The sequence below is a fragment of the Pseudopipra pipra genome, chromosome 14 (assembly GCF_036250125.1).
Source record: "Pseudopipra pipra isolate bDixPip1 chromosome 14, bDixPip1.hap1, whole genome shotgun sequence".
Lineage (NCBI taxonomy): Eukaryota > Metazoa > Chordata > Aves > Passeriformes > Pipridae > Pseudopipra > Pseudopipra pipra.
In genome coordinates, this window is record NC_087562.1 from 6,415,354 (window position 1) to 6,438,344 (window position 22,991).

General features: G+C 42.2%; 1 protein-coding gene across 3 annotated transcripts; it reads right to left on the reverse strand.

Moving 5' to 3' along the window:
• Positions 1-905: 905 nt before the first annotated feature.
• ZDHHC7 (zinc finger DHHC-type palmitoyltransferase 7) lies at positions 906-21,125 on the reverse strand. 3 transcript variants are annotated; one of them, XM_064670979.1, is made up of 9 exons: positions 20,985-21,109; positions 20,542-20,597; positions 15,086-15,175; positions 12,523-12,845; positions 9,430-9,554; positions 5,751-5,847; positions 5,384-5,465; positions 4,079-4,209; positions 906-3,092 (listed from the first exon to the last, which is right to left on the reverse strand). In XM_064670979.1, the coding sequence occupies exons 4-9, from the start codon at positions 12,826-12,828 to the stop codon at positions 2,916-2,918; spliced, it is 918 nt and encodes a 305-aa protein (XP_064527049.1). In that variant the 5' UTR covers positions 12,829-12,845; positions 15,086-15,175; positions 20,542-20,597; positions 20,985-21,109; the 3' UTR covers positions 906-2,915. The 3 variants fall into 3 exon arrangements, with proteins under 3 accessions (XP_064527049.1, XP_064527048.1, XP_064527050.1); XM_064670978.1 differs by lacking the exon at positions 20,542-20,597 and having other exon boundaries at positions 20,985-21,125; XM_064670980.1 differs by lacking the exons at positions 20,542-20,597; positions 20,985-21,109 and adding an exon at positions 20,010-20,033.
• Between the last annotated feature and the right edge of the window lie 1,866 nt (positions 21,126-22,991).

A 22,991-nucleotide genomic window follows, 5' to 3' on the forward strand; every position in this document is an offset into this window, starting at 1 on the left:
GAATTGCTCCTTGCCCAGGGTTCAGGAAACAAAATTGATGTTACTACTGGAAATTAAACAAGAAAATAAAAAGGAGATAAATTGGCAGGATCCATCTGCAGAGACGTCTGTTCCCTTTGGAGAGTAAACAAGCTCTTCCCTAAAATATATGTAAACACAGCCCAGCCCGACTGTTGTGGCACACAAACATCATCAAATCATTAACCTGCTTATAAACACAAGCAGCACTGGCACAAAGTCTGTATTCATGTCTTTGGAGCTATTTTCTCCATAGAAACAGCAGTGTAGAAAAGTGTGATATCAGACCCAGAAAACACACCCCAGTATTTTTTAGAATTACAGCAAATGGGAAATAAACTGTTTCCAGCCTCTCCATCCTTCACTGTTGGAAACCTTGTTCCTCTCACCCTTATGGGGTGGACACTTGTGAGCTGCTCCTCTCTAACCTGCACCTGAAGCTGCAGAACCAGTGGAAAAAGCCAACACTTGCACAGAGAAACTGGGGAATCCAAACCTGTATTTTACACAAATACCTTGGAAGTGCAAAGCCTGAAATACCACGCTAAGTTTTCCCATGTTTTCCCACTCTCCTCGTACAAACAGGGATGGAACAAGACAATCTTTAAGGTCCCTTCCAACCCAAACCATTCCATGGTTCTATAACAAGGATGCAGGAAAGGAAATGCCCAAGACCTAAGCAGGGTAGTGCAGCTTAATCCCCTTAATAAGCAGAGAAGCATCTTTAATTTGGAGGAATATCACCTGTCACTTGATATAAATAAATACAAATTACAAGCCAAAAGATGCAAGACAATTACCCTGAAGTTGTTCAGCCTAAACACATGTGAATATGAACATAGATGTGCAAAAAAAAGTGACATATAGAGAAGTTAATCAACTAAGACTTCAATTCATTAGTTTATTTTTTTTTTAACATTAAAAAAATTACAACAGAAGGGTTTGAAAAGCCAAGTAACCCGGATTTCATACACACACACACACACTTGCTAAGTCACAGGGTTTAACTGCTTGGAGTGATATTTTCTGATTTCCATCATTAAACAATATACACATTAAGAGCCTCATGATAAAGCCAGACACATTTTTTTTCCCCCCAAACTTTTAAGGTGTGCAACTGAATATGCACAAATTTTTGTGGCACTTCCAGCTTTCCCCTCAGCTACACGAGACACTTTTGTTCTTTTGACTGCAATTTCAGTGGATTTCCACCTAGGAATTCTCCAGCATCACACACCATCCCCCCCCCAGCAAAGTGAACATATTCCATAGTATTGCACAGTTTTGTTCACAGGGCCGTAGATAATCCATGGATCCCTCAGGAATTTCACCCACCCAGTAGTACAAAACCTGATGAAGCTGAATCAAGATGCCACAAACTGTTACAAAGAGATGGAGAAGCAGCTCACTGAAAAAAAGAAAGTACAGCTTGTGCAGTGCATAAACATTGTAATGCAAGATTCTTCAGCACGTGGAACTGCTGGAGGTGGGACAGGTCATCAGTGCTACTGGCTGAGCAAAAGCAAGAACAGGACAATTTTAAGGCAAGTCCCAAAACAGGGAGCTATTTACTTTCTAGGCACGATTTCAAGCTATGCATCAAGGCTCCTGCTTTATCCTTTATATTGTCAGTGGTTTATAGATTAACAGTAATACAAAAAAATAGTCTAAATGTAATTTTTAAAGAATCCACTTTTATCTGAATTTCATTACTTGCAGCTTGTATTATCATTACTTGCAGATTTATGAACATTTCTTAGCACTACTGTTGTTTGTCAGGCCCACATAAAGCAGTTCTAGATCTATATTGCTCTCATTTCCTCAGAGTAGTTTTGGTTGGAAATGGCTAAATTCAAAATAATTTGTTCTATTTCAGACGTTTCTACATTTAAGATGCATTGAAGGTGAGAAAGAGGCAACTCCCCTCATTCCCCTGATGTCTTTGTCTAAGGGATCATTAACACCTTTCCTTCTAGGAAAAGTCTGTACAATAAAAAAGGGGCAGAGCAAGACCATACAAAGACAACTGTTTTCAGTGAATTCCCTCCATCTGCAGTACATTCTTTCAATCTCACACAGCAGGATACAGTCACTGGTCCCACTCATCCCTGCACAGGCCTGAGACACAAACTATCCACATCCAGTTCCCCTGGAATCAGTGATTTAAGGATTTGGGCAGGGTTTGGCCCACAGCCAGGAGTTGTTCAGGGAAGATTTAGCATTTCCCAAAATGCCAGAGGAGATGAACAGTGCCAACCACAGCCGTGCTTCAGTGAGCCTGGGAAGACATTGGGCAGGGGGTGACAGTGCCTGTGCTGTGCAGTGCTGGGCACCAGTCCCTGGAGTCACTTGCATATGAGGAATGTGTGCCTGGAGAGGGACACAGGAGTACAGCTTACAGCTCTGTTTATTAGGACAAGCTGAAAAATGAGAACTGAACAAAGCACTATTCCCTGAAATCTGGATTGAGAAGGCTAAGTCTCACTGGAGATCAACTTCCACCCTAATGCTCCTCCCTCTGATTGACAACTGCACCTAAGGATATACTTCTTATAAAAACACACAGGTAATTCCCCAAACATTTATCAAATAAAAAGGGTTTAACAAAAAATGGGTAAGTAATCTCATAAAATAAATTACAGTAGCATGACAACATTTGGCTTCTTTAGTGTGACCACGTGCTTTTCCTCTGGTATCTTGCTGTTCAGACCATTGCAGATCCAGTTCCTGTCTCTGAATTAATGAGATGTCTGTGACAATAAACGTAGAAAACTCTGCTTGCTACAAGCAAATGTCTGATATCAGTTTCACCTGGTCACAGATTATATGTAGACAGCCTTCTCTGGTCCCAAAATAAATATTATATAGAATTCTTGCAAGTTCCAGCATATTTAGGCTCAAACAGAAAACTCAGGTCCTCCTTTCTTTCCTCTCAGTAGAAGTCGCCTGATCCGAAATCCTGCAAAGGGATTGATCCACAGGAGTGAAGGCTGACCCCCAAAAACTGATTTCATCCCTTCCCAGCGGAGTCTCCTCTCCCATGTTGGCTTTTCACTCTTCAGTCTTTCAATCTCCTGTATATAAACACATACTGGTGAGCCCAAAGTTTAGTAAAATATAATATCTGTCATCAAAACTCATTTTGCATTTTTATTGTGGAGTTACTGAGCTGATTAGTTCCTTATTCTTTCACTTATTTAGTAAGGAAAAAATTAGAAATTTTTTTAGCCCTGTGGGTACAGGGCAGAGGACTTAGAATACTAAATGTGTACAAGAAGGTTTGTCTATCTGTATCTCTTTCCCCCTCAAGCTAAAAGGTAAAATGACCAGAAAAGCTGATTTTACAGTAGAGAGTCCACATGTAATAAACCTACACTACAAGCTGTTTACTTAATTAATGAAACCAGACAATAAGGCTCCTGCACTGCAATTACTGGAGCCAGGATTACTCTCTCAAATGCATTATTCTGATGATCATTTTTTTGTACTTCCCACTAATGAAGGCTCAATATTTACCAACTGTTTTTCACAGTTATTCCTCAGTACAGAAATACACTTTTAAACAGCCTCACAGAAGAAAACACTGAACAGTCACAGGATTCAAATTCCTTATGTTTCCAGTTAATTGCCCATCCCAAACCATGCTCTGAAGGTGTAACACTGCAGATCTAAGGCCTAAACAATGCTTATCCTGTAACAAAGTGTATCAAAGTGAAGTGTGAAGGGCTGAGACAGAACAGCTACTTTAAGTGTAAACCTGAGAAAAATCAGACACTTCCCATGACACATCCCAGGAGTTTGTGAGAGTTAAGAAGTGAAAGTCAAAACTGAAGTCAGAAGCTGTGCAATCTTTGTCATTGATGTGTGTCAGAAAAACAAACAGCACAGTAACTTCTGTTAAAAAGCAACCCCCAAGAAAGGATTTCAATCCTTGCAACTGCAGAAAATAAAAATGAGCTATTTCAGGTTTGCAATTTCCTCCTCATGCAATAAAACAATATCTAATCACATCTCCCCAGAGTTACTGTTATAGGATACAAAAAAAGCAGAGGTTTTTTACCGTTTCATCGTTGCATATTGAGTGGATTTGGGTGCCAAACATGACTGCAGTGAAAGTGAGAAACAGAAAACCCTCAAGGCACAAGAAGATCATCAGGATCACAGTTACAGGTGGGGAGAAGTCACTGCATTCTGTGAAAATGATACATGTAGTTATAAATAACTCAAAAAAAAAAAAAAACCTACAGAGCACGTTATAAATATCTGACATTTGAAACAATATTTCACAATTAAAACAAACTTCTAATTTCTGGCACTGCAGCAGCTCTATTTGCTGAGCAAGGAAATAAAGAATTTCATGGAAGTAACACTTCTGGCTTCCTGTAAGGCACGAGATACCATTTCTGGTATTTCAAGGATATCAAATAGATGTTTGCACATGAAGTGATTTAAGTGCTCAGAACTGCACATGTGAGAGCAGCTTGGAGTTCTAGGCACGACAGCTGCTGTAAAACCCATCCCCACTGTCAGCTCTGACTTGCCAGTTAATACAGATGTTCCATTTGGCTGTGATTGCTTTATTCTCTTTTTTAATTCACCACACAAAGTAATCAGGTTCTGCCTTACACTTGACAGCGACATCTCTGGAGATCCTTTGGTCAACTGATTAACTCAATTATACTTAAACAAGGAAGAGATGGGATATATACAGGAGGCTGAATGTTTCAAGTAAAAAATGGACTAAGATTCCACCCATTTAATGAAATGTTCAGCAAAAAAAAGTGTCACACGGATTTCCCTGTTGCTTCAGATACCAGGAAGAACACATAATCAACCATCTTCTGCCAAAAGCACACAACCAGAATGAGCACACTGGAACATTAGGAAATGCAAGTCAGAGGCCTAAACAAAAAATCTGGGAGAGTTTAGGAAATTTCTTATCTACCAGAGCCCCACAGCTGGGTCCAGACAACAGAATGAGGGAGAAATTTGTCTAAATTTCAGATGTAATTCCCAGAATTGTGGTGGAACACACAAAGCCCAGCTGGCAGCTTTAGGTGATACAGTGCCAAGGTGGCTGAGGACCAGCTCTGTTTCCTTCCTATTACAGAGGTAGTAAATTATTCTATGTGTAAAGGGTGTGAGAATGCCCTTGACAGCCACGGCTCTTACAATGAATGCCTAAAGGAATGAGGGGAAAAAACAACAAAAGAAAAACAGGAGAAAGATGTACAATATGTTCAGGACCTCCCTTAAAGATGTAACTCCTGTAATATTTCCTATGAGGGACTGAAATAGATGGAATGCTATGGCTTTTCCTTAATATCTGCTAGATTATGATAATGAAAGTTAAAGATTTGCTTACCAGTCCATTGCCCTCGGACACAGGAGAAGAACTGGAACCCACAGAGCACGAGAGCATGAGCTGAAATTAGGGCTATGTACATCTGGAAACAAGAGACAGCACCATTTCACTGACTGTTACTGCAGAGAACACAGCAAAATAAAGATTGCTTAAAATAACAGCATTATACAAGATTTAAATGAGTATGAGGAGAAATATCTTCCTGTTTGGAGAATAGCTGGCATAGAAGGAAAAAAAAACCCAACCAAAACAACACCACAATTGTGCCCTTGAGCCGTTAGCTGGTACTAAGCACAACCCAAATTGTTATAATTAAGGTAGATTAAGACTGAATGTTGATTCAGACTGAATGTTGATTTTCACCCACCGTAAACAGAACAAAAAACCTCTGGTTTTTCTCCCCGACACAGTTGTTCACCCAGGGGCAGTGATGATCCATCTTTCGGATGCAGCGCTTGCAAATACTGGAAGAAAGGAAAAAAAGGCTTCTGTTGGGAAATCACACCTCACATTTTAAAGCAGAAACAAGGGTATCCAGTGGTCATATGATGACGTGCTGAAATATTTCTTGACAAACTGCAAAACAGTGATTTTATTTGCATTTCTTTATAGGAACTGTTTGCTTGCTCACAACTCGGCTTTAGGTTGCTACAAAACTATAAGATGCTCTTCCCAAACCCTCCCCCAGTATTAATATGAGAATCATTCCATAACCAAATACACAATCAAGCAAATCCAGGCCCTTCAGACACTTGTGGCACTGAATGAGCAAACCTCACATTCTCACTGCCTCTTGTTTTATGCACATTAAAGACAATCCAAACTCTGGTGCAAATGACTTTTTTTATCAGTGCCTGTTACATCTGAAAATGCCAATACCAGAACTAAACACTGCAACAACTTTCTGGCACAGAAAAACAAGTATCACTTAAGGGAAGACATTCAGAAGGCTTTTCAAAAGATTTTCATTTCACCACCTGCTGCTGCAAGTTCAGCCTCTCATTTTCCTGAGCTCTGGGGGAAGGTGAGTTAACTCCAGGTACCACAACCATGCAAGACTCTTGATGTAACACAGAATCTGTGCTGCCACTCTAAACACAATATTAATGTGAAGTGCTGAGTAAAATCATATCCAGACTCAATCAAGTTGAGCACTGGAGGATGTCAGGTGGGCAGGACTCACTTCTGCTCATTCAGAATTTCTCACAAGCCCACACAAAGCTCTCCAAGACATCAGATGTCTGGAACCCTGCCTTCATTCCCAATCTCACACCAACAAACTCACAGCAAGGCTTAAAACAGTGGTTGTGCCTTCTTCCTACCCCATCACTTGTATTTTATTCCTTCCATAGTGCAAGTACAGATGTTTATGCAGCAGGAGTTTGGGGAAGTCTGGGTCATTTCACTCCCACCCCACACAAGAGGCAGGAGCAGAACTGGTGGTGAGAACAAGGAGCTGTGGGTGAAGGAAGGTCTTCTCCAGCTGGGCACTGCTGCTGCAGGAACTCAGACAGGTGCAACTGCACTTCTGGATGCCAAAGATAACATTCAGGAAGACACATCTAAAAATTGGTCTGGATAACAGATATCCACAGGAAGACTGATGGAAACATCTCAGTGACTTGACTCTCAGTGACAATTCCCCCCACACAAATGCAGGTGCTCAGAACAGGCAGGAATATTGACAGCTGTGCTCCTTCAGTGAAATCCAAACCCCATTAACTCAGGACAAGACTCTTCCTTATGGTGAGAATGTTAAATGCTCAGTAAAATCTTGGTTTAATGCATTTCATAGATACTTAGCTGTAAATAGAAGTTTCTTGTTCCTTTTCCCATCACTAATGTGTATTACGAAACTATTTTTCTTCCTTAAAAGAACTGTTGCAGTGTTGCACAACAATTTTCATAACTACATCATAAGAGTCTCTTCTGTTAATAATTTACTACTCAAAACATGCACTGTGGCTTTGAGTGTAAGTATTTCCCAACAGGAACCAACTTCAATTTCCATTTTCAAGTCTCTTCTACCAAGAAATTGCCACTTTAAATACTTGGGACTAGACCATCCTTTTAATGTCCTTGGAATGGGTTTGTAAACCAATAAAAAATTGGCAGTATAATCAAAGAAACCTTTTTTCTATTTGATAACTTCTGCAGTGATAAATCTAGGGCAAAGAATCACATTAACAGAAACGAAGACAACTAAACCAGAAATCCAACTGCTGAGAAAAACATGAGAGCAGCCTTTCAAAAGGATACCACATACACTGTGAGCCTCTGACTTTCCCTTTCACATGTTCTGTGCTTTCCCCTGAGCAAGCACCAAAATGCATCCTTTGCCCATGGAACATCTTACAGAATATTTTACCAAGGATTAAAACAGAAAAATTCGTAAGACACACAAAGCTGGGTCCCTAAACTAGTGCTTAGGGAAAACAAAGCCTTTGAAAGTATCAGAGATTTCCTTCATTGTAGACACTCTCCGTTCTTGCTCTGCTTTAACAATAAACGTTGCTCAAATTGTCGCTACAAACAACGGATTTGAGCCCCAGGCTCTCTGACACTCCAGCTTTTTTTCCCTCCCATATTGAGAGTTCAACATATGATGTCTTCATTTAGGGCTCCTTCCAAATTAGTAAATCCTACCAGGACTGAAGATGTGAGAAAGACTTCACACAGCTACCTGCAAAGTCTCTGTGGGAACTTACCTAAACATGAGATGAGAAAATTAGCAAGATCCCAGATCCAGCCCACGCTCAGCTGAGCTCTCAGGTGTCCCTTTGGCACATCCCCTGGACACGATGCCAGGCCATCTGAGCAGACTGCACGCAGCTATTTTGGATCCCCAGGGATTTACAGCTTCTATTCTGCCCCAAGAAAGCAGCTGTGCTGCTTCCAACCCCCAGCCCGGAGCACAGCTGTGCTCAGGGAACACTCCAGAGCTAATAAAGCCAAAGAACCAGACTCATGGCAGGGGAGTGTCACTGCATCCCCAAGAAACCTACTGAAGGTAATTCCACACTTGACTATTTATCCATGAAACTTCTCTCTTCGCACTCCAGATACAAAAACCCACTCACAGCTGAGAGAAGAACAAGCTCCCAGTGCCAAGGCTGAGTGTTTCTAATGGAAAGAGCTCCTCGGGCGTGACGTTCACAGGGATTAGTGACACCCACCCAGACCCTGCATTCACAAACCACAAACCTGCAGAACAATCTGAGAGCCCTGACAGGACTTCACTCTGTCCTTTTGACAGGCACTAAAATTTAATGCTCCTCATAATTCAATCCACAGCACTCCCCACACCTAGAGAGAGCCACCAGAAACATTTACATATTTATGTAAGTCCTGATTATGCAGCCACTTCTATTTTCAGCTCTCACACAATAAACACTACAAAAGCAAATCCACAGTGCCTGAAAACTCAAAAGATTTGAGGATTAATTAAAAATGGATGCATTTACTATCTCTTCCACAGCATGTTTAGTTCAAATTATCATCACTTCTGTCCTTACTAAAATAAATTTTCAATTTAACCAATTATTTATACAATCTTGGGAAAATAATCTGCCAATTCACATATAACCTCAAATGCATATGAAGATATGAACAAATTAAAGTGATTGTTTAAAATTACTCTGTATTTTGTTAATTTAAGATTGCAGGAGTCATTTCTTCAATCAGCTTCTCTCAGAAAACTGAGATTCTTCTCTCTGCTCTGCATTACCCAGAATACAGCACAGTAATTGAAAGGATGCACAGGAAAAAATATTCACAGATCAAAAAGTATATTCACAGATCAAAAAGTATTTAAAACACCAGAGCACAATTATTGTTAAAACTCTTCGAGTCTCTTGCTCCTTTCCCCTCATTCACATTCATTTTTAGCCATAGTATATTATATTTATAAAATACTCTGCTATGTACGAATTTGAAAGTTTATTGGATACCAAAAGGAATTTGTGGGGAAAAAAACACTAACATAAATATCAGTTGTTATTCCACAATTCAATATGCAGACCTGTTTAAAGCCCCCCCTGGCCTACCTGCAATGGTGTGCACGCTCAGGTTTGATACTACAGCACTTGGGACATTTGTAGATCACTTCTCCTGGTTTCAGTTGCAAATTATCCATGTATTCTTTAGTGGCATTTCCTTTGGGCACAGCCCCCTGAAATCATTTCAATTAGAGGAGAGAAAGCTTCTTAAATGGCATGAGAGCATTTAAAAATACCTTTCATAGACTTCATCCCAGCAACCTCAGGATAATTGCTGAAATAAGTTCATTTATTCAAAGCTAGTCTGCTATAAGCCTCAGTCAATTCCAAATGAATAAATTACCTCTGTTTGACCTCAAATTCAGCTTCATTTCAGCAAGACTCATCTATGGCCAAGTATTAGCATAATTCTCATAGAATATACTGTCACCAGCTTACAGAAATGAAGGAGACACATCTTGACCTCCAGGTACATTATTTGCTGAGAAGTTACTCTGAATGTTTGTTGTGACATCTGATTATTGGGCCAAGCCATCCACAAAAGTTAAATCAGTAACTACTTGAAAGATGTTACTTTAAGTCTCTGAACCAGGGTTTAGCCACCCGCCCCATGCACCCAAGTTTTTTAGAACCAACTGTCATCCCTTTTTCCTTAAACTTTTAGCTCGGATGCTGTTGGCAAGAACCACCACTGGCTTCTTTATTCTACATCTTGCATCCTCTGCTACCTTCTGCTGCTGGTAAAGTTTGTGTAGCTTCATGGTAAAGAGGGGAAGGAATTGATTCAGAAGAAAAATAACCCATCAGAAAAAGAAATTGATTTTTAGTCATTAGTTCTGAGCTGTTCATCACAGAGCTGCTGTTTGAACACAACTAGGAAGAGGATGGTCAGGAATTGCTTCTTCCAGGAACAATATTAACCCAGAGCCTCCTGAGTTCAAAATCTAACTTTGGATCAGTAAGAAGAAAAAGGACAGCACCATTGTCCCCTTGCTCATTTATGGAGCTAAAGGCTTATCTGGGAGAGGAAGTGATTGTGAAATAAACTGGGATGTGACAAAGTGCAGGGGCCTCTCTGTACCAACCCCTCCGGGTCAGCACTTCCTTCCCCCAGGGAGAGCCTTCTCTGGGTCGGTTTAAATCCCCTGCAACCTTCTGCAGTTCATTCTCATTCAAGAAAAGCCCACTGGGAACATCCTCACTCCATACACACACCTGAAGGAAGTTCTGGGACAGAATTAAGAAGCCAGCAGGCATTCAGATCCCATTCCAAAACACCCCTCTGCTTAGGCAGGAATTTTTTGTTGCCTATGGCCTGGAATAACAAACTTGTGTTTGTATTATCTGAGACACAGCCCAAGCCCTTCCCCTGACAAACTCTTTGGCCAAGTGCTGCTTCCAGCTTGAGCCAGTTGGCCCTTGAAGGGGTACAAACTGAGAGAGTTCCTCAAACACTCCTGGTGAACTCCTGAAGTGTATTTTGCAATATGAATGTTCCCATGGAGGTGAATACTTTGGTGTAAACATGGTGAATTATCTCAGAGAGAACTCCCAAAGCACAGATTTATCTTGCTCCAGGTAAATTTAGGCTTATAAAATGTCTCACATTGCCCTATTCACCTGTCACTAAGGGTGATAACTTAGCATTTTGCTGACAAAAATATGCTCTATTTCAAAAACATCTTTCACAGTCTCAGTCACCAATTCCTTTCCATGAAAAATCCATTTTTGTACTTATAAGAATAAATTTAATTCACATATGTTTAGAGGCAGTTTATTCCTTTCTTCTTTCAATCTTAGTTTCTATCACACAGTTGTGTTTTCCATTCTGGGAGTCAGCAAAAAAGGAACAGAGGCAAAAAGCAGTGACTCATCTCAATTTTTATCGTGTTTTATCCATAGAGAACAACACAGGTCTAGAAAGACACCCAGTTTTACCAGGATGTATTTTTAAGCAATTCATCCTTAAACCATTAACTTTCTTACTGTGACAGTTTGTAGAAGTTGTAATATTTCATCACTGGGTGTGGGCTCAGAGTAAATCAGAGACCTAGAAAATCATTAACTAAAACGCCCTGCTGGCTTTTTGAACACTCCCATAACTTCTCTCTACACTGTTATTGTCTTAAAAATCTGGAGAAAATAGAGGGGTTTCCCCTGAGCTCTCCTTCCCTGAATTTATTCCCTAAAAAAAAATAATAGATTTTAGTACAAAATGAACTAGTTAATGTCTTTGAGAATAAAAGTCTTATTAAGCACTTCCAAGAGCTCTTATACCTACACTGTTTCAACGTGTGTTCAACTCAAACCTCCCTTCCCTGTGACTCCAAACACCTACAGACAATAATGCAGGAATCATGTAGGACAGTGGTTCTTACTTTATGCCAGTGTGTGACTGGGGTTTTGCAGCTTGTCTACCTCTAAAAGCTCTTTCATGTGCCTTAAATGGAAAAAACATTTCAAATGGCACAATAGGATGAAGGTATACAAGTTTTGAAAATATATCTGATGAAAAAATACTAGAAAAGAATAGGACAGAGAAGACTAAAGCTTTATTAGCTTTTTCAGGGCCTGGGTTAATATTTTACAAAGCAACTGTATTTTCCATGAGTCTAATTACTCATAAATTAATTTTAAATTGACTCATCCTTTATGGTTTCATTAATAGAACAACAGGACAGGTACAGATATCATGCCTTCAACCTTGAAGGTTTTGAGTCTGACACTCCTTTTCCCAGCAGGAGAAGACTGATCTGGCTTCTCCAAACTTTTCTGCAAATCACAGAGTCACAGACTGTGCCAAGTTGGAAGGGATCCACAAGGATCATGGAGTCCAAGTCCTGGCCCTGCACAGGACCATCCCCAAGAGTCACACCATGAGTGAGAGTATCATCCAAACGCTCCTTGAGCTCTGTCAGCTTTGGTGCTGTGCCCACTGCCCTGGGGAGCCTGTTCAGTGCCCAACCACCCTCTGGGGGAAGAACTTTTTCTAATATCCAACCTAAACCTCCCCTGACAACTTCAGGCCATTCCTTTGGGTCCTGTCACTGGTCCCCACAGAGAAGAGCTTAGTGCCTGCCCCCCTGTTCCCCTCACAAAGAAGTGGAACAATCCAATGCCAAGGAGCTCCTGGATACTTACTGGATCCGTCAGCATAGTCCTCAGATGTGACGACAACGCGAGCACTGCCAAGCAGTTAAAGAGAACCCCGTTGATCACTGAGTACCAAAAGTCTTTGGAAGGCAGCAACATGACAAAAGTCACTACAAAGTCTGCATAGACAACCAGGAGCCAGGTCATGATGGCACAGACCATCCCACAGCCATCCCTGATGAACCAGACCCTCTCTGCCATGTCGGCCTCCGAGGACGAGGAGTCGTAGCTCTCATTGTCGGCGAGGAGAGGGTGGTGCTCGACATCCCGGAACCTGTGCCCTGATGACTGCATGGTTTGCTGGCCTTGCCCTGCAGGAACCAAACAGACCAGCATTGTTATTATCATCAGCATCATTTTTGAAATCCAAGTGGCTCTAGTCCGTTGTTTCTGGAAGATAAAACGTATCCAAGTTCGAAACAGACTACTGAGATGTTTTTTGGATCCAAACCTGAACAATTCTATGGCTACAGAAGGATGAAATAGGAAAGAAGGGATTTAGTTTTCAGTTCTTTAGGTTTCAGTTTTTAAGATTTAGTTTTTATTCTACTCTGATTTCGTTGGCAGTAAATTATGCTGATTTCGCCAGGTCAAGCCTATTTTGCCTGTGATGGTCATTGCTGAGTGAGCTCTCCCTGCCCTTACCTTGATCCATGAGCCTTTTGTTGTATTTTCTCTCCCCCTGCCCTTATCTTGACCCACAAGCCTTCTGTTATATTTTCTCTCCCCTGTCCAGCAGACGAAGGGAGTCACAGACCAGCTTTGGGGGGAGTCCAGACAGGGTCACCCCAGCACAAACACAGAACTTTAGTGCCTAAAAAAAGGATTTTAGAATGGTTTCATTTCCACCTTGCTGTGCTCATAAACCCTTCTTCCTCTTCTGCTAAAAAGCACAGCCACTCCCTTCTATCTCGAACTAAAATGGCAAAGTCTTCATTAAATTACAGCTCATGTCTCCCTGAAAACAGCAAATTATGGCACCAGACTGTTCACTTTTCATTCGGCTCCAGCAACTGAGGGAAGAGCAGAAAGGAAAAACAGAATGGAAATAAAGCTGTTCTAATACATTGCTCACAACAGACAACACAGCAAGTTAGAAAGCAGCTAAATTTGTTGACAAAAGTGCTATTGTTTTGGAAAAACCACAAGCCTGTTACAAAGATATATTGGATAACTTACAAAATGGTCTCAGATCAGACTAAACTTAAGGGAAACAAATGGTAGTGGTTAAATTAGCATGGCAGTGGATTACATGAATCAGATTTTCAAAGAACACATTAATTAATTTAATTCTGTGAAAACTCTTTTAGGGCTTTGTTGTCGTTCCAACGTGGAACAAAAACAAGACTTGAAACCTTAAGAGTTCTCATGAAAACAGAATTATGTTCCAGAGAAGCAAAGACACAGAATGGCAGAACTGAAGTGCTACCAACAAACAGGAGACAAATTAAAGCTTAAACATTATGCCTCAAGACTACCCTGCTGCTTTAAAAGTATACTGTGTTCTAAAAATCATATTGATTCATGCTATTAAAGGCCACGTCTGAGAGAAACCTGAGAGCATTTATATTGATTTATGACAGCCATGCAGAGCTCTCTGTTCTTCTCCCTTATTAATGGCAGCCTATTATATGACTGGTAGGAATTATGGCACTTCAATTTCCATCCCAAGACCTTGAATATGGGATCACTCTGTTCCTCCAGAATGGTCTGAGTGACCATTACCAGGTAAAGAGACTCACACTGAGGTTGTTTTTGATGAAGGTGTGTCCGTCTACAACCTTTAAAAAACTGTATCAGGAATCAGAGAAACATATTCTGCCCAGTAAATCCTTCTGATCCTTACACATTAATGCTAGAACTAGGCAGGAAAAATCCAAAAAACTAGAAATGAAAATAAGGATCTGCAGGTTGCAGCACAGATCTGAGAGCAACTGCTAAAATAGCTGGGAAATTCCTGGGACACAGTGACACGTCTGAAGGACACATTCCCTGGTTGTGAAACAGCACAACTGAAGCACAGCTCTGGTGCTTGGATCCAGTACAATTTCTATAGTTAAACTGTGTTTTCTGTCCACACATTGGGTTTTTTATGGACAAAAATCCCCCTTCTTGCCACAGTGCAGCTACTAAGCCATGGATGAAGGCAGTCACATACTAGAAAAATACCTTAAAAACTAACAAACTTCACCTCACTTGAACCCAAGTCAAGCTTGACTTAACCTAGATAAGGTCCTCTTTTCAGCCACTTCAAATTATCCCAATCTTTTTAAGTGTTTGTAGTTCAAAATTACAGTCTATGCCAATTAAGTTCAATAGCACTTTGGGATATCCACCACCCTTTGTGGTCAAAAAAAAATAAATCCAAGTTTCATAACCCTACATAATTGGCACCTGGATATAAAGACAATGTGGCAAATCAGTTATTATTTCATCAAAAATGGGTGTATACAACTTTTGAGAAATGTTTTAAGAATGGAACAGCACAAAATAACTTCATTTTGTTTAACCAAGAAATTTTTTAAAACAACAGAAAGAAGACCCCACATACCTCCCAAATGTTTTGTATGTTATTGTGACATCCTGTCCCTCCTTTGGGCTATCCCAGGCTATTCATATATGCAGTCATATCTGATGTAATCTGAAAAGACATCACACCAAACTGATCAGTAAAGCTTCCTCAGGAAAACAGTGTTAAACACAAATAAAGAGACATCAATAGCAGGACTTCAAAATACTCTGCATGTACCTCCAATGAAAAAGTTTGTATTTTATTTAAAAAACCAGGCACTTGAAAGCTTGAAATTTTTAGCTGTTAACTTTTGGAAATCACCACATGGCATGTGGAGCAGGACTGCAGCACAAAACCTTGTGTTACATTTCTATTTGGGGAAGAGAACAGAAGAGGTGTGGGCCTGAATTTCTGTCTGACTAAACCTGGCTAAAGAAGCACTCAGGTTTGTTTCCTCAGTTGTTTTATTTTCCAGTATTTAAAGTACATTTTTGTGACATGGAAATCACTCTCCGTTGGAAGGTTAATTTAAATTAATATATTTTGAGGGTAACATAAGGATTCTGACTTTTAAGAACTATGGAAAATACAAAGTCACTTTTTGCAAAATAAAGCTTCTGAAACCAGCTTGTTTGGAAAAGATACTCCAAATACAACATTCCTGATGGAGTTCCTCACTATTCATTTTCAAATTTTCCCAATTCAAGGGGAATTATACAAATGCAAATTTCCCCTGAAAAGGAGAAACCTCTTGCCTTATTTAAACAAACTCATATATTCCATTGCAAAACTAAAAGGTAATGCAAGTGCTTCTTATGCACATATCAGTATTATAGAATAGTTTGGGTTGAAAGGGACCTTTAAATGCCATCTAGTCCAACCCCCTGCAATGAGCAGGGACATCCTGTTCCACTAGAACAGGTTGCTCAGAGTCCCATCAAAAGCTGGTCTTGAATATTTCCAGGGATGGGGCATCCACAGCCTCTCTGGGCAACCTGTGCCAGAGCCTCACCACTCTCATTAAAAAAAAGCTTCTTCCTTATATCTAATCTAAATTGACCTTCTTTTAGTTTAAAAATGCCTATATTATATAGAACTGCATGAAGCTACTGATTGCTTTCCCCTTTGCTTTACAAAGAAGCTTTTACATCTTTGTTAAACTTCACAATATTGTGAAATCCCCCCCATTAAGTTGTCAGTGACATGGCATTTTGTGGCAGCTGAGCAGCAGCACAGCAGCAGCCAGGGTGAGTGGATCACGTTAATTTGCAGTGTCACCCACCCCTTCTGAGCTGGAGATGACAGGCAATAGAAGATGCCACTGCTCAGCCTCTGCAGGTGAAATATTCCAGTCACAGTGATCAGCTGGAATTGCAAACAGAGAATTTATTGACAAGAACGGGACGTGATTTGCTCGGTCAGTTCCCTAATCCCGACTGCAATCCTGTGCAAGAGCTGGGTTCATCACAGCCTCGCCACTCACTGTTACGTGGAAGTGCCACCCCAGTTCAGCTTTCACAAGAATAATAGATTTAGTCATTCTCATGTGATTTTCCCCTCTCCTTCTCCTCCCCAGCTGCCTAGAACCCCCCACCTTGGTCCCTCCGAGGGTGGAGGATCAATGTTTGAAAGCACTCAGACTTGACCAAAAGCTCAGCATCCCCACTGAGATGCTCCCAGCTCTGCTCCACTGTTCATTTATTTGCTATTTTGTTATTTACACCAAGCCTTTGTTGTGTAATTACAGTACAAAAGGACAAAGCATTACTCTTCAACTAATACTCCAAGCAATAGCTTTTAATTGGACCTTTTAAAAATCTTTATCTAGCACTTGAAGATAACACTAAATTATTCAGTGCCTCATGCACAATGTCATCTGTTTGCACAGATGGTTATATTAAACCTGATCCCATCCAGTTCCACTCTCAAGGGTTTCCCAAAATTCTCAGGTTGAGAATGTCTCATCTGACCCACACCTTACTGTAAATGAAACATAAGCCTGAAATGCAGACACATTATTGAAAAATAACACCACTTCTGAAGAAGTGGCATTATAAACTCATGATCACTGGGAACATGGTCTTGTAAAGTGACTGTGCCTAGAATGTGTTTGCTCAAAGCTTACCAAGGGCATTAGGAAGACAAATGGTACAACATAACTAATCGTATCATGAGGACCCTGTGCTGATAATTAAATTTTTAAAAAGCCACTTCAGGGTTAAGCACAGTCCTTTTCCCTGCTATTTTCTAAGGAAGAAAGGAAAAGCACTGTTGCATGAAAAAAACCCTAATTTATCTGTATTTTTTTTCAACAGATACAAAGATAAAAATTCATACACAGGCTAAAATCCATCAGCTGCCAAAGCCTGAATCTTTTTTGGTCACCTTTTCCTTCAAGCTACACAACAGACAGTTCCTAAGATTCCTCAAATTTCAGTGACAATGCCTTTATTTCAACATTTCTGATTTTATGGCAGTAAGTCAATAGTTGTAGGGACACTAACACATATTGATTGCACAGTAGACTAATAATCCCGCTTACATACATAAATCCTACCTAGAAATCACAGGTAAAAATCAAAAATCAAAATTACAGAACTCACTATAAGGTTACAGCATAAACATTAACTTCAGTAACTGCAGAAATTCTAAGTAAAACAGGCAAACCTTCTACTGCATCCAACTCCATGGGCAATTTGGACCATTCAGTGCTGACAGATAAATATCCATCAGATAATGACTGTACACAGTCATACCTAATTTGGATGAATAACCTCCTTTTTACTACAGATCCAGGCAGGCCAAGCTGCAAAGCCATTTAACAAGTAAACAGTGGCTTGTTTCAATTCTTTCCCAGTGACTGGTCCAGCAGACACCTCCCAGCAAACAAATAAACTACTCCAATAGCTCCATCACCCAGGAAATGCACTGGAAGCCCTTTAGCTCAGCCCAGCAACAGCCTCCCCTGGACCAGGACCTCGTTCTCCAGTGCCAAGGTCCATCTTCCTCAGCACTCATGTTGTGGAGGAACAGCTGGAATAGTGGGGATTCAGAGGAACCAGTCCACCACCGACAGTCCCAGCTCAGGCCTGACAGACTCAACTCCTGCTAGCTGTAATTACTAAGGTATGGGCCCAGTTTCAGTGATCTGGGACTTTGGAAAAGCTGAAACACCTTGTGATGGAGAACCATGATACAACTCCAGAGTGTTATTATCAGTGTATTCCCAAAGCTCTGCCAGGGGAGGTTTAGGTTGGATATTAGGAAGAAATTTTTTACAGAGAGAGTAATCAGACATTGGAATGGGCTGCCCAGGGAAGTGCTGGATTCACCATCCCTGGATGTGGCATCAGTGCCATGGTCTGGGAACCACGGCGGGGTTGGACCAAGGGTTGGACTTGATGATCTCAGAGGTCTTTTCCAACCTATTTGATGCTATGAAATCTATCCCATACCCTCAGTGGCACGGCTTATCATCTCTCTAAATTCTTGTTGCTTTTGCTCTAATTTAATATATTTTGTACTGTATTTATCTCTTCAATTTCCCATTTATGCCTTGTAGTCCTTTCCTTGTACTGGTCCATATCTGCTCTACACAGGGACACTTCACAGTGGGAACATGGAATTAATGTGATGCTGTTTACATGCAACACATTCAGCAGAATCTTCAGCAAGTACATGTTTAACACAGTCGAGTTTCTCCTTATGCCAGTCTCTTATTACACAGCCAGTGCCAGCCCATGGGGAAACACTGGAATTGTTTCTTTTCAGCTTTGAAAGGGATGTGCTGCTTCTAAATAACCTCAGAAAAAGGGTATATAGAAGTACTGAGACATTAATATGAATGTCTTACTGGGAAGCTGGTCATCTAATTACTCATGTCTTTTTTCAAATTGAAAGAGAGGAAATTTAGTTTAGATAATAAATTCTTCCCTGTGAGGGTGGCGAGGCCCTGGCACAGGTTGCCCAGAGAAGTTGTGGCTGCCCCATCCCTGGAAGTGTCCAAGGCCAGGCTGGATGGAGCTCTGAGCAGCCTGATCTAGTTGAAGATGTTCCCACAAGGGGGTTGGAATGAGATGATCTTTAACCCAAACCAATCTATGATTTATGCCAGCAGCATCACCCTCAAAAAACAGCAATGAGAATTCAGGGTAAAGCAAGTTATGAAAAAGTAAAGAAAAAAAACCTATGCATGTCTTCAGAATATATATCTATACAAAGTACTAGACAGCTTTGCTATAAGAAATAAAACCAACAGATTCTTGATATCAAGTCACTTTTCCATAAGCACAATGTTCAGCAGGACGTTTTTTCAGTAACACATTTTTCCCCTGCATGAAAGTCAAAGAAAACATCTTTCACAAGACTTTGGTGCCAGGCAGAGAAAGACACTATCTGATACACCAAGAGCTCACTGAGGTACAACACCAAGGACAGAACACTTCTGGATTGAACAACCTTCACCCGAGAAGGACACGAACACAATCTATGGCTGGGCTTTGAATCCGACCTCCTTTGGAACAGGGCCACAGGCTCAAATTCAGATTAGACTCCACAAAGCTCCGTGCTTGTAGCAGTATCAGCATTGTTATGTGAAAGCTGGAAGTTTTACTCCTTTGCCAACAGCAACTGGATGAATCACATTCTACTCTAAATTTTTTAATTTCAATTTCTGCCTTCATCAGTACCTTCTCCACCCTCACGCTCAACCGAAGGCAGCTCATATCACATATCACATATCACACAGGTATCACATATACTGATTGCACTGGGATATCAAGCTGGCAAACACATTTTTATGTCAGCTATTATATCCACACATGATTCCTCCTTCCATGTTCCAAAGAATAATGTTAGAGGTCAAAGCTGAACTCTTTTCACTAGCAACTTTCAATATTGATTAAAGGAAGGTTAAAGCCTTTGTTTCAGTCGTTTCTCATATCAAACACATATAAAGTCTCACATTTCCTCGATGTTCCTCATCTTCAGCCTTTCACCTGCTGCAGAATTCTATCAATTCACTTTCCTTATGAGTTCTCTGTCCTCATAAAAGGCACAAAAAAGAAATCCATCAGATCCATACGATACAAAATATACTGTTAAAGAGAAACCAAAGAAGTTTCGGATAGATGAAAAGTATTATCAATTCTTTTTAGCCACAAAGAGCTTTCAGCTATTTAACTCTAATCTCAAACCGCTAAAATTTCACATCGGTTTCATCTCCTAATGAATCAGCGCAGCTCCTTTTTATCTGTAAATGTTCAAAGTTGGAGAGCATCCACTTCAAAAGGTCTAATTTGAGTCTGTTAATGTGAACAGTCACGGCGACTTCAACCTAATTATGTCTCCGGTAAAGCAAACAGTTACATCACTGCAATTCTGCATCCCGATACCACCACATAAATGTATATTCAGTATAGAAATTCAGTACAGAAAGCAGCCGATGTTCTCTTTTTCACGGCATAGATCACACACGCCGCGCTGCACCAACCTACCCTCTCATTTAGGAGCTATTTGCATCCCCACTTCCTGCAAGCGCCGTCCTTCCCTCCTGGAAATCAGGAAAACCAGCACCGCGTAAATCAGCGAAACTCCCCGGAGCGAGAGCCGGGGCACGGCCGGGAAGGTGGGGAGGGGAACGAGGAGCTGCTCCCTCCCCTTCCCGCTTCCCCGAGACTCCGCGCTGGGGCTCAGGGACACGGCCGGGCGCTGGGCTGGTTACAGATTATTTTAATAAATAAAAAAACCAGCGGCAGGACCCCCCAAACCACCCCATTAACTGATCCCAAACGGCAAAACAGCAGCAGGGCGGGGAGGAAGGGAGGGCGCCCAGCCCTCAGCCCGGCGCAAGGCGGATCATCCCCGGTAACCTTCCGCGCTCGCCCTTCGCGGGGCCACCGCGCTGCCTCCCGCGGGGAACGGAGGGGAGCGGGTTTACCTCAGCAGCGGCAGCAACAGCAGCATGAGGAGCCGCGGCGCTGGCCCCGCTCCCTGGGCGCGGAGGGGCGCTGGGGCCGCGCCCCCGCCGCTGGAGCCCCGCGCCCGCCGCCACCGCGCCCGCGGAGCCCTCGGAGCCCGGAAGCGGGAGGGGAGAGGCGGCGCTTCCGCGGGAGGCGGAAGGGGCGCGCGCGGCCCCTGCGCAGGCGCGGAGAGGAGGGAGGGGCGGGCGCGCCCTTGTGGCGTCCGCCCTGAGGGCAGCGGCTGGAGCGACCGGAGTGTCACGGCTTCGTGTGTGAAATCGCGGAGTCACAGAATGCGTTGGGTCCGAGGGGACCTTAGAGCTCATCCAGTTTCACCCCCTGCCATGGGAAGGGACGCCTTCCATCAGAGCAGGTTGCTCCCAAGCCCCGTCCAACCTGGCCTTGGACACTTCAGGGATGGGGCAACCACAGCTTCTCTGGGCAACCTGTGCCAGGGCATCAACACCTTCATAGGGGAGAACTTCCTCCTACATATCTAATTTACTCTCTGTCAGTGTGAAGCCATTCTCCTGTCTCTCCATGCCCTTGTCCAAAGTCCCTCTCCTGTCTCCATCTCCCTTTAGGTGCTGGAACGCCACAGTTAGGTCAGTCCCCCCACATCTCCTCTTTTCCAAGTTGAGCAATCCCAATTCACTCAGCCTTTCCTCATAGCAGAGCTGCTCCATCCTTCTGATCATTTTAGTGCCTCCTCTGGACTCGCTCCAACAGCTCCATGTCCTTCTGATGTTCCCCAGGGCTGGAGGCAGCTCTGCAGGTGGGGCCTCAGCGGAGTAGGGCAGAATCCCCCCTCCCCTGCTGCCCACACTGTGGGATCAGCCCAGGATTTGGGGTTTCTGGGCTAGGTCATGTCCAGCCTCTCACCCCAGGTCCTTGCCCCCAGGGCTGCTCTCCATCTGTTCATCCCAGCCTGGATTGATCCTGGGGATGCCCCGACCCTGGTGCAGCACCAGCACTTGGTCTCGTTAAACCACATGAGATTCCCATGGGCACACTCACAGTTTGAGAGTAAAATTGGATTTGTAGGCTGCTGAGTGATTCCTCATGGTTTTACTGCTTCCCTGTGGGAGCAGGTGCTGGTCACAGCCCTGCCTGCATCCCTTTGGAGTCTCCATCCCCAGCAGCAACGCCTCTACCTGCCCCTGCCATAATTGAACATGGATGCAGTGGGTTTTACTTCAGTTCCTCTTTGAAGGGTTTTTGCTTTATGTCTACACATGTTTTCATGGTCATATTTCATTACAGTCCCTCCTTACCTCGTTACAGGGATGGAAACCTCATCCCTGGACAGGTTGGACAGGGCTTGGAGCAACCTGGTCTAGTGATAGGTGTCCCTGCCCATGGCAGGGGTTTGGAATAAGACAAGCTTTAGGTCCCTTCCAAGCAAAACCATTCTGTGATTCTACAATTCTACTTTAAGGAGTCTTAGGAAGGTGATTTGGCACCTAATTCAAGAGCATGTTCAGTGGTCGTTCACTAACTTTGGTCAATCCAGGCTTCACCATCGGTAGTTAAATAGTTTTATATGGAAATAATACTACATGACACTGATTCAGAATCTTCCACTGCATATTAGGAAAAATATATACCCAGTAGCTTTAAAAATTAGATGCAAAATAGCAAATCCTGCAGAGTGTGAGTTGAGGGCATTTTTATACACATAAAAAAGCTGAGAGATGACAAACAGAAATGATGACAACTCAGGCACACTTCTACATGATTTTTTGCTTGTAGCACGACCACCATCTAGTGGGACACGGGCAGCCAGTGCATAAGGGCTTGTGTGTGCTGGTAAGTGCAACAAAATCCAGCTGCTCATGTGCCTGTGTTTGTCTCTGCTTCTGTGCTGATATACTGAGGACTTCAGAAAAACTCGAGTTTATGTGTAGCCTTCTGTTTCCCAGCAGTTGGGTTTCACATACTAACAGAAATCACTCAATGTCTCTGCTATTCAAACACAAGTCAAC

What these genes read in the sequence shown, in the direction of transcription:
- ZDHHC7 (XM_064670978.1), bottom strand. Translation starts at nt 12,828, where the DNA reads ATGCAGTCATCAGGGCACAGGTTCCGGGATGTCGAGCACCACCCTCTC. An exon ending in GGACTATGCTGACGGATCCA is followed by an intron (nt 9,555 to 12,522) that starts GTAAGTATCCAG and finishes AAATGATTTCAG; the next exon opens with GGGGCTGTGCCCAAAGGAAA. An exon ending in CAATATGCAACGATGAAACG is followed by an intron (nt 3,093 to 4,078) that starts GTAAAAAACCTC and finishes GTTTATATACAG; the next exon opens with GAGATTGAAAGACTGAAGAG.